This window comes from Rana temporaria, chromosome 2, assembly GCF_905171775.1.
Source record: "Rana temporaria chromosome 2, aRanTem1.1, whole genome shotgun sequence".
In the NCBI taxonomy this organism is placed as follows: Eukaryota; Metazoa; Chordata; class Amphibia; order Anura; family Ranidae; genus Rana; species Rana temporaria.
Window position 1 is genome coordinate 443,834,713 of NC_053490.1, and position 12,338 is coordinate 443,847,050.

General features: G+C 43.5%; 1 protein-coding gene across 1 annotated transcript in view; it reads right to left on the minus strand.

Moving 5' to 3' along the window:
• Positions 1–922: 922 nt before the first annotated feature.
• METTL16 (methyltransferase like 16) overlaps positions 923–12,338 on the minus strand; it is a 134,001-nt gene continuing 122,585 nt past the window's right edge. Inside the window, exons 9-10 of the mRNA XM_040338445.1 lie at positions 2,678–2,851; positions 923–1,658 (exon numbers count right to left, since the gene is read on the minus strand). Of these exons, the coding sequence (XP_040194379.1) occupies positions 1,035–1,658; positions 2,678–2,851 (798 nt within the window). The 3' untranslated portion in view covers positions 923–1,034. The remainder of the gene's footprint in view (positions 1,659–2,677; positions 2,852–12,338) is intronic.

The following is a 12,338-nucleotide window of genomic DNA, read 5'->3' on the forward strand; positions in this document are numbered from 1 at the left end:
TAAACAGGGAAACCCTTTAATAAAAAACAAAACTTTTTTTTTACTTAACAGGTTGCTTCAAACTGACTTTGTCTGTGGAAGTTCACCCCTTTGATCTGTAGATGAATAAACAGAAAGATACAAAAAGAAACAATGTTTCTTTTTATCTTTTGGTTACGGCCAAGTAATGTTGTTGATAAACATTGCCTCTGAATAGCGCACATTTATGCTGAGGAAGGTTGTCCTGAGGACTTAAAGCGTTTGTTAACCCAAGGAAAAAAAAAAATCCTGTTCCTTTAAGCATGTTATACAGCACAGTGCTTGTGCTGTGTCATTTGGCCCCCTGTAACACCTGTCTGATCGTGCCTGGCTATGCCCTCCTCTTTGTAAACTGCCCACAGTGTATTTTGGCTGCTGAGCCCTTACACCGTGGTCAGTTTACGTGCCTCCGTTATCCACAGCCTCAGTCTCCTCTGTCCTCTCTTCCTGCTCCCCTCCCTGCCTGTCAGCTCATTACAGTGCACATCTCCGCAACTCCTGCTGCTCAAATAACGTTCACATCTTCGTACCATGGGCAATTAAGTCTTGCGTTATAATGGGCCGACTTGCAGTCCAAAACCTCCTGTGGTATACTGTAACCTAAAGGTGACAAAATTCCTGTTTCAGTCAATAGAAGAGAAAGAAATTACAATTCCTGAAATTAATTTTAAGCACCTGTACTGGTCAAAGGTTTCACTCATGACTTCAACAGTTCTTACCCCAGTACCACCATTTTAAATAGAGTATTTTGAAATGACAACTTTTTCTAGCAGATTTTTTACACCTAAGAATGAAAAGACCACAAACCACATGATTATAGCAAGTGATGTTTGATTAATTTGCTAGAATCACATAGCATATGGCACACATTGATCTTTATATCTGACAAGCTGAAGACCATGAGAAGTTTAAGTATTGGTGTGGATGACCAAAAAGAATTTAATAAATTGCATAAAAATGTTACAAATATAAGAAAAAAATATAGATTTCTCTCTTCGTGGATTGTGGAAAAGAAGCTAGCTGCTTGCAAGTCTACAAAGTTGATTGCGTAGGTAGGTACACAGCTGGTTCATTAAGTCCTTGTTTTGTCCCTCCACCCAGTACATTTCAACCAACACATTAGAAGCCTCCTTTTTTACATTCAGCATGCATTTAAAAAGAAAAGGAGAACCATTGCCCTGAACTGGCTGTGACCCCTCTCCTGTAATCTGGTTCAGTTCTTTAGTAGAATCAGGATCATCTGTTTCAGTATTCTGAGAGCGTGAGGTGTCCTTGGCTTCATCAGATAATACCAAGGTTTCTTCCCCAATAGACTCTGGATTGGTATCGTCTGGATGTTGCATGGGGTCTGGATCGGAGGATGCAGATGTTGCACTACTGAAGTCTGGAGTAGATTTAATTTTATCCTCAGGGGCTCCAGATGCCTCTGGTGTTTGGACATCTTTCCGTGAATCTTCCTTTAGTGTCGGTGTCTCAATTTTACTCATGTGCCTGAAATCCACCTCAGGAGCACGAGGCAACTCTCTAAGCTGTCTGATTTGGTTCCTTTTCTTTCTGCGGTTATGGACCCAGGAGTTTTCAATTGCTGTAAGAAATAAGCTCTCTTCTTCTTTCCCACAAGTCATAGGTTTATGCTCAACCTGGCGGACAAAGAAAATCAGGTTTAAATATCTCTACATACAATATTAATTTGATACTTTATCCGCCCGAGAAATACCCCCAATGGTGGTGCACTTAAACTGAGGCCCCGTACACACGATCGAGTTTCTCGGCAAAATTCAGACAGAAACTCGATCGGAGCTGGATTCTGCCGAGAAACTCGTCGTGTGTACACTTTTCAGCGAGGAAGCCGACGAGGAACTTGTCGGGCCAAATAGAGAACATGTTCTCTATTTCCTCGTTGTTCAATGAGGAAAGTCGGCCCGCCAAGATCCTCGGCGGCTTCAACACTGAACTTGACGAGGAACTCTATGTGTTTGGCACGTCGAGTTCCTCGGACGTGTGTACGGGGCCTGACAGTCTTCCATAAGTTATTCTGCTCTCTATTTAGTTATTGTTTTTGTGAGAACACAATATTGGTGGTCTTACTGGCATTTTATTTATCAACAGATTTTATCCTTTCAGAACTCTTGTTACCACATTTGTAAGATTTGAAACGAATGTTTAGATAATTTTTTTTGTTATATTTACAACAAACATATTACACGAGAAAGGCATTATAAATATATGAAAAGAAACCAAGTGCTGCACCTGCCGGCTAAAAATAAAAAATGTTGTTCAGATAATATTGTTATGGTAAAACAGAACATGTTCATCAGGATTAAAAAGACAAACAAAATAAAAATAAAAACCTTGCATCCTTAGAACCCTAAACCCACACTACAACAGAGGAAAGCAAAAAAACCTTGAGGTTGAAAAAAAAATTCCTCCTGATCAAAGCAATAGGATCAATAAGTCACACTGGTATTTCTTTTGATGAGGTCATACTAATGCTTTCTACACAGGCAAAATTGGTTCTATCTCCCTTGATTATATGCCTCTTTTTTTTTTTCTAATACAAAAATCTATTGAACTTGTTCTAAAAGCTGCAGCTTGGCACTGGATACTGTTATTATGTCTGTGTATTTTCTTGCTCACAGCTGTCCACTGAGGTTTTCACCTTTAGATCTGTAAGAATCTTTTTTAGAAAGCCTGTGACCACAGCCACATAGCTGGGAGTTGGGTTCTGGGAGCCATTAAATTTTTCCTTCAGCATTAGCACGGTTGTCTCCAGCATAGTAAACATCATGGGCTTGCGTGGCTTCTCCAATTTTCTTTTTTTGGAGGGTGGAGCCTGGAAAAGAAAATCAGAAAAACATTCAAAACTACTAGCTTTTAAAGATTTTCTCAGATAACAACCTGAAACATGAATAAAAGTAATTATCTATAAAAAGAAATGGTTTACATTCTTTCAAGTGTGAAGATAGCAGGGCAAATCTTTTCTAGGAGTGTACAGCTGTAAAAGGGCCACTAGATGGTGCCAGAGAAAAGAATACCAAATACATGTCTTTCGCCACCCCATGCTTGCTCACATATAAAATACTGCTATAAACTTCAGATATTTACAATATATAGAGAAGGCCATACATTTTTAAATACAGTTTATGGTATACACTAACACAATGAGAATAATGTATATAAACAGATAAGAAATGTCCAACGAATGGGCATCCTCGGCCTATAAAAAAGCATTATGTACCATACAATTTAGTCCTAACCACAGGCCACTATTACACAAACATATACACGCCAGGTTTTTGCACATGGTCACTTATTTCAGTTCCATGTGGACAGAAACACATCCTGTACCTTGCCTGCTGGAAAGTTTACATTAGCATTTACAGTCTGTCATGTTCGATCAAAGATGTGTAGGACACCACCTAGAGGCAAACTTAGCTAGATTAACAAAAAGGCGATGACATGAAACAAGGATAACAAGCTGACACACTCCCGCGGGGGAGCACAGAGCGGCGATCGCTGTTGTGGTGTGTCATTCTGACACATCGTAACTCCTATCTAGGTGAACAGTCTCTGGCGGAGACTCTTTAACACGTGATCAGCTGTGTCCAATCACAGCTGGTCACAATGTAAACAGGAAGAGCTGTGTATCGGCTTTTCCTTACTCGCGTCTGACAGACTCGAGTAGAGGAGAGCCAAATGGCTACTCTCCTGACAGGGGGGGGGGTCTGTGCTGATTTTTTATGAGCTCAGCCCCCCCCCCCCCCGAGGATGACCACCACTGATGACCACCAAGTAGGCCACCCATGACCACCAGGGATGCCAATATGTGCCCACGTATGATGCCAATGTGTGCCCACATATGATGCCAATGTGTGCCCATCAGCAATACCTGCAAGTGCCTTCATAGCAGTGATGCCCATCAGTACCATCAGTGCCATTTATTAGTGTTCATTAGTGCCAGCTATCAGTGCCCATCACAGCCCACCTATCAGTGCCACCCACAAGTACCAATCAGTGCAGTTTTCAGTGCCCATCTGTGCCACCTAATAGTGCTGCATATCAGTGCCGCCTATCAGTTCCCATCATCAGTGCCACCTCATCAGTTCCCATCATCAGTACTGCCTTATCAGTGCCCATCAGTACTGCCTCATCAGTGCAGGAGAAAACATACTTATTTACAACATTTTATAACTGAAACAAAGAAAACGTTTTTTTTACAAAATTTTCAGTCTGTCTAGTAAAAAGTTGTCAGTTGGACAGGAAGTGAGGATAAATCTCACTAAGGGAGCACTAGGTGGAAAACAACATTTTTGGCTTTAACTATTTTACTACCAGCCGCCGTCAATCGACGGCGGCACAATGGTGCTCTTGTTCTGAGAGGACGTCATATGACGTCCTCACCTTGCAGAGCCACTAGGGGGTGTGCACACCTGCCGCGTTACTTGGCACCCGATGTGCGTGCCTAGCGGCCGCGATGTCCACCGGGCACCCGCGATTGCCCAGTAACTGAGCAGGACCATGGATCTCTGTGTGTAAACACAGAGATCCACATCCTGTCAGGGAGAGGAGACCGATAACGTGTCTCTTGTACATAGGGACACAGATCGGTCACCTCCCCCAGTGAGTCCCCTCCCCCTACAGTTAGAATTACTCACTAGGGTACACATTTAACCCCTTGATGGCCCCCTAGTGTTAACCTCTTCCCTGCCAGTCACATTTACACAGTAATCGGTGCATATTTATAGCACTGTTCACTGTATAAATGTGAATGGTCCCAAAATTGTGTCAAAAGTGTCCGCTGCAATATCACAGTCATGATAAAAATCACTGATCGCCGCCATTACTAGTAAAAAAAAAAAAAATGCTATAAATCGAACCCCTATTTGTAGCCGCTATAACTTTTGCGCAAACCAATCAATATACGCTTATTGCGATTTTTTTTTTTACCAAAAATATGTAGAATAATACGTATTGGCCAAAACTGAGGAAAATTTTTTTTTTTTTTATATATTTTTGGGGATATTTATTATAGCAAAAAGTAAAAAATATTGCTTTTTTGTTTTAATTGTCGCTCTTTTTTTGTTTATAGCGAGAAAAAAAAAATGCAGAGGTGACCAAATACCACCAAAAGAAAGCTCTATTTGTGGGAAAAAAATAATTAAAATGTAATTTGGGTAAAGTGTAGCATGACCGCGCAATTGTCATTCAAATTGTGACAGCATTGAAAGCTGAAAAATGGCTTGGGCAGGAAGGGGGTGAAAGTGCCCGGTATTGAGGTGGTAAAATACCATCTTTCCAAACCAACTAGTGTGGGTAGGTCAAATGTTAACAGACTTGCTGCGGTGTATTTATAAATACCATCCTCAAAAATATGCTGCTGCAGGGGACAGCCTGATCACTTATCCCATCTTTAAAAAGAGATCAGAAAAAAGAAAAACTGCGCTGGAAACAAACCTAACAATAAGCTGCAACTCAAAGTAAGATACACACAAAATAGCAATACAAAAAAATATTGCTCTAAAGTGACATATCACTAACTCTATACATAATTAAACACCCTAAATAAATAAAAAAAAATGAAAAACACCTAAATTGGTGAGGAGAATCTACAGAAGACATTTATCTAAGGAATTTAAGTATTTCACGTATTCTGTTGCTTGTAACTTATCCATCCCAGCAAGACTACCAAGATAGGTTAATATCTGAATGCAGGTCCTCCTTCAAGTAACCCTTGTGAATCAACAGTTTTTTTTGGGACTTGAAGAATAAGATGAGGGTGATTTTAGCCAACAATCTTAAAGCGGTTCTCCACCCTAAAGTGAAGTCCCGCTGATCGGAACCCTCCCCCCCTCCGGTGTCACATTTGACACCTTTCAGGGGGGAGGGGGGTGCAGATACCTGTCTAAAGACAGGTATTTGCACCCACTTCCGGCCCGGCATTCACGGGCAAAAGACGGGCATTGCGTCACATCCCGTCGCCCCCCCGTTGTGTGCTGGGAACACTCGGCTCCCAGCACACAGCGGGAGCCAATCGGCGGGCGCGGCGCGACTCGCGCATGCGCCGTAGGGAACCGGGCAGTGAAGCCGCAGCGCTTCACTTCCTGGTTCCCTCAGCATGGATGGAGGGGGGAGCAGCAGGGTGACGAGCGATCGCTCGTCATCTGCTGCGGACGCCGCTGGACTCCAGGACAGGTAAGTGTCCTAATATTAAAAGTCAGCAGCTGCAGTATTTGTAGCTGCTGGCTTTTAATATATTTTTTTTGGCGGAACATCCGCTTTAATCTTACAGATTAAGCCATAGACACATGTGCTGATAATACAATATTATGCATGTCCACATGCTGAGCAGACACGCCTCACAAAGATAGAAACATGAAAAAAGATTGTTACAATAAAACGCTTTCATTGCGGCTGATTTAGTATGACAAATCAAAAAATAAACACGTGATTTCTGTTTTGGTCCTTGAACAGAACGGCCTTCAGCATGGTACACAAGATCCTTTGATGAGAGATGAATTTTACTCAATTTCTATATAAGCTATTGTTAGAAAACCATGTTAGTTTACAAAATGTTCCCGCTGCTTTTAATTTACCAAGAATATCCAGGAGGAAATGGGCACGGCAGAGTCAGAACACAATTGTATATTTTTGCTTTCCCTCTTCAGCTGTTCAGACAAGAATGTTTGTTTTCAGTTGGTTCTGCTCCTGTGATGTTGTAGCTACATTCTGTGGTATTGTGGAATGAAGTAGATCTTGGTACACTGAGTAATGTGCTGTTGTAGCACATTGCAACACAGTCAGGGGTTGAAAGGAGGTAAAGTAGATTTGAAGGCAGAATTTTTTAAAGTATAGAGTAAGGGAGGGCTATCAACCACTGTCACGTTGTTTTAACCAGCTGTTTCCCATTGGGGGAATTTCCCTCCACTTCCTGTCCCATAACCAAAATAGAAAGTGAAAAAAATAAACTTTAACCGCTTGACGTCCGCCCCTTTGCTCGTTCCCCGAGCGCGCAGCGGGGAAATTCTGTGCTGGCCGTGTCCCGTCGACACAGCCAATCACAGATCGCCGTGAACGGCCAATCAGAGTGGCCGTTTGCTATGCGATCTGTGCGGCCAATGAGAGATGATCTCAAATGTAAACATATGAGATCATCTCTCATTGCCGCCTCTCCCTCCTCACACAGAGACAGCGTGTGAGGAGGGAGAAACATCTGTGAGTGATAAAGTGTTACATAGTGATACTGTGAGTGATACAAAAGTGATACTGCGAGTCATCCCAGTCCCCAAAGGATCTGTGTTCACCTGTGCTAATCTGCACAGTGCCCACCTGTGCCACCTCATCAGTGCCCACCTGTGCCGCCAATCAGTACCCACCTATGCCGCCAATCAGTGCCCACCTGTACCGCCTCATCTGTGCCGCCTCATCTGTGCCACCTCAGTGCCCACCTGTGCCAATCAGTGCCCATCTGTGCAATTAGTCAGTGCACATCTGTGCCGCCTCATCAGTGCCCATCTGCTCCGCCCAATCAGTGCCCATCTGCTCCACCTCATCAGTGCCCATCTGCTCCACCTCCTCAGTGCCCATCTGCTCCACCTCCTCAGTGCCCATCTGCTCCACCTCCTCAGTGCCCATCTGCTCCACCTCCTCAGTGCCCATCTGCTCCACCTCCTCAGTGCCCATCTGCTCCACCTCCTCAGTGCCCATCTGCTCCACCTCATCAGTGCCCATCTGCTCCACCTCATCAGTGCCCATCAGTGAAGGCTTAGCACACACCTGTGTAGTCGCACCAGCAACCATGCCAAAAAGATCCTATTCCGTCGAGGAGGCATACCAAATTCTTTCCGCGCCCGACGAGAGCAACATGGAGCTCTCTCTTTCAGATTCCATTTCAATTTCCAATTCTGATTTTGACATCAATTATGAGCCAGCCTTCAGTAGCGCAACACTGAATGACTCAGAGGAGGAAGATAGCCGGCCCGCTAAACGAAGGCATTCTGGTGAGGAGGCAGTGCCATCCACCAGAACTGCAGTGCCATCCACCAGCACCGAAGTACCATCCACCAGCACCGCAGTGCCATCCACCAGCACCGCAGTGCCTCGGCAAGAAAGGTCAAGGACCCATGCCAGCCTTCCCTATGCCCTTCAGAACCCCTTGTGGCTTCCTCCTAATTCAGGAGAAGCCAACATTCCCCCTTTTACTGCCCAGCCAGCAATCCAGGTGGACACGGAGAATTTTTCCCCAATCGATTATTTTAACCTCATGTTACAGAGGACATGCTATCCGGAATTGTGGCCCAGTGCAACCTATTTGCACAGCAATTTGTTGCAAATAATCCCACGTCATATCATGCCCGTCCCTTCCAGTGGAGAGACCTTACGGTGGAGGAGTTGAAAACATTTTTAGGCCTCACATTATGTATGGGACTCAACTCAAAAAACACTTCACGTTCCTTTTGGTCCAAAAACCCCATCTACCACATGCCAATCTTCTCCGGCGTAATGCCCAGATCCCGATACTTCGCCATCATGAGATTCCTACATTTTAACTATAATACCCAGTGCCATCCCCGAAATTACCCAAATCATGACAGGCTTTTCAAAATTCGGCCCTTACTGAATTATTTTTCTGAGAAATTCCCCCAATTGTATACCCTGGACCAACACATCTGTGTGGATGAGTCCCTTATTAAATTTAGTGGCAGGCTTCAAATAAAACAATTTATCCCCAGCAAAAGAGCCCGCTATGGTGTGAAGGTGTACAAATTGTGTGACCGAGTCACAGGGTACCTGTATGCCTTCAGAGTGTACGAAGGCAAGGACACCCAACTGAATCCCCCTAATTGCCCAGACTACTTGGGATCAAGTGGCAAAATTGTTTGGGAACTCATTAACCCCCTATTGGAAAAAGGATACCACTTTTACACCTCTCTTCCTCTGTACCACAACCTGCACCAGAAGCAGACGCCAGCATGTGGCACCATCAGAAATAACCGGAGGAGAGGAGAATCGGGTAAGTCTGCTAAACAAGGAGGTTCTGGCAGTGAAGTGGAAGGACAGAAGAGACGTGTACATGTTATCTTCCATCCATAATGATACCGTAGTTGAAATCCGCAGAAGGCGTGGCACCACCATCCGAAAGCCCACATGCATCCAGGACTACAATTTGTTTATGGGGGGGGGGGGGGGGGTCGACTTCAATGACCAGATGCTTGAACCCTATCTTGCCACAAGGCGGACGTACCATTGGTACAAAAAAGTTGCCATTTATTTTTTTCAATTGGCCATATATAATTCATGTGTAATTTACTGCAACTCCACCCAAAACCCCAAACGCTTCCTTGGCTACCAAGAGGACCTTATCACTGCCCTTATTTTCCCCGAACGATGCACCCTAAACCATCCGATCTGATGTTTTAAGTCGACTCGCCGAGCGTCATTTTCCCGATAAAGTCCCTCCCACAGAAACAGGCCGACAACGTCAAAAAAGATGTAAGGTGTGTGCCAGTGAAGGAGTCAGACGAGACACATCTTACCATTGTGACGATTGTCCTTCCCAACCAGGCCTCTGTGTAACTGACTGTTTTCGCCGTTACCATACCAAACTAAATTATTAATCCTCCGTTCCTGCCTTCACACCCCTTATGCCACTGCCTGCTCTGTAACTGACCCTGGCTTGTTTTTTGACCACGATTCTGCCTAACGATTCTGTAATACCTCTGCCTGATCTGGAACTGACCCTGGACTGTTTTTTCGACCATTCTTCTGCCTAACGATTCTGTAATGACTCTGCCTGATCTGGAACTGAAGTTGGACTGTTTGACCATGTTTTTGCCTGCCTCATGGACTGATCTTGTACCCTGCTACTGGACTAGTGGGATTCAACACAGGGGTCTCGCATATGTGAGGGGCTCCAGAAAAGTTTTTCTGGATGAAGAAAACAATTTTTTTTGGTTTTCTCATCCTAGATTAGGGTCTGGTTGCCCGGAGGCTTCAAAGAGATTTGGGTGGGAGAAGCCTCTACCCCTGTCCCCATTCTGTCCTGAACGAGGCCCTACTTCTGCCTGCTGCCTGTAGGACCTATGCCATCATGCCTCTGCCCGTTGCATGAACTGACCACCTGCACTAACCCTGACGGGACAGTATCCCTGCCTGGACAATTGTGTATGCCGTTGCTTAAATGCTGACCAAGTCCCTGCCTGCTGTCTGGACCAGTGCTATCCTGCTGTGTAGAACTGCGCTACTATTACCACAGGTAATCTTTTGTTCACGCTTTGCTCAGCATAACGTATTTTGGGGTGTAATTCTTGGTATGTGCATGCTATGTGTCTCTGGAACACCTGACGGTGTTCCTTGCATGTTGGATCTCTGTATGTGGTCAGGCTGTGTAGAAGTCTCACACATGTGGTATCGTTGTACTCAGGAGTAGCAGAATGTATTTTGGGGTGTCATTTTTGCTATCTAAATGCTATGTGTTGGAAATATCTTAGAAACAGACAACTTTGTGTAAAAAAAAAGCGTTCCAAAAACTTCTGGAAAAAAATGAACCGTTCAAAAGACTCATTATGCCTCATAGATTATACGTTGGGGTGTTAGCTTTCCAAAATGGGGTCATTTTGTGGGTAATTTCATTGTCCTGGTGTTCCAGGGCCTTCAAATGTGTAATAGGTAGTCAACTAGTTAGATGTGCAATTTATGCTCCTAAAACCCCTGATGGCGCCCCCTGCATGTTGGGCCTCTGTATGTGGCCAGGCAGTGAAAAAGTCTCACACATGGGGTATCGTTTTACTCAGGAGGAGTAGCAGAATGTATTTTGGGGTGTCATTTGTGGTATGCACATGCCATGTGAGAGAAATAAGCTATTACAATGACAATTTTAAAAACATTTTTAAATAAAAAATAAAAATCTTAATTTTGCAAAGTATTGTGGGAAACAATTACAACTTCAAATAACTCACCATGCCTCTTAATAAATACCTTGCAAAGTTTACTTTCCAAAAAAGGGGTTATTTGGGGGGCAATTGTACTTTCCTGGCTTGTTAGGGTCTCAAGAAATGATAGGCCTTCAGTACATCAGGTGTGATCAGATGTGATAATTTTTTATGATTTGCACTATAGCTGGTAGACTCAAACTTTCACACAGACCAAATAATTTCCCAAAATTTTGGGTTATTTTTATCAAAGACATGTAGCAGTATAAATTGTGGCCAAAATTGATGAAGAAATTTTAATAAATTTGCTAAATTTTATCACAGAAACTAAGAAAAAATCAATCGTTTTTTTTCATTAATAGCGCAAAAAATAAAAAACCCAGAGGTGATCAAATACCACCAAAAGAAAGCTCTATTTGTATGAAAAAAAGGACAAAAAAATTATTTGGGTACAGTGTTGCATGACTGAGTAATTGTCATTCAAAGTGTGAGAGCGCTGAAAGCTGAAAAATCGTCTGGGCAGGAGGGGTGTTTAAGTGCCCAGTAAGCAAGTGGTTAATGTGAACGTGTGCCAGTGTATTGTCACATTCGGCTCCTCATCACAGATTGCTCCGGAAGTGACGTTCTGTTGCCGCCATCTTGCTACACCCCACACCATTGCACAGTAATGATAGAGTGAGAAGGGGGGCAAGCGGACATCTTGCTACACCCACCAGAGTTTTAGATTTCAGTTATTTTCAACACAAAACGGAGCTTATATGCTTAAATACAGTGTTTGGAAATCCGACGGACTGTTTACATGTGAAATGTGAAAATCAGAGGTGTTCTGTCACATTAGCAACCATGGAAGGTCAGCAGGTTTGCTGCGGCTTTTAAAATGTACTATTTAAACAGTCCGTCGGATTTCCAAATACTGTATTTAAGCATATAAGCTCCGTTTTGTGTTGAAAATAACTGAAATCTAAAACTCTGGTGGGTGTAACAAGATGTCAGCTTGCCCCCCTTCTCACTCTATCATTACTGTGCAGGAGTGTGGGGTGTAGCAAGATGGCGGCGACAAAACTTTACTTCCGGAGCATTCTGTGATAGGGAGCAGAATATGACACTACACACCTGTTTAAAGACTTCCCGTCTATTCCTGTTTTGGCAAACACTCAATTTTTTTTTCTTGCACATTCAGTAATAAAGGTAAATAGGGTTAACATGGAGGGTGAACCTCTATAATGGGGACAAAGACCGCAACAAAAACCTGATAGGTGTTCTAATCTCTCTCCACTCTATCCAAACCACCCTCTCAAAAAAAACTTTTGCCTTTAATTCTACTTTAAACTCAGGAACTTCAGGTACATCATGTTAGAGATCTGCCTGAGTCTGCTTAAGTATACAAACACT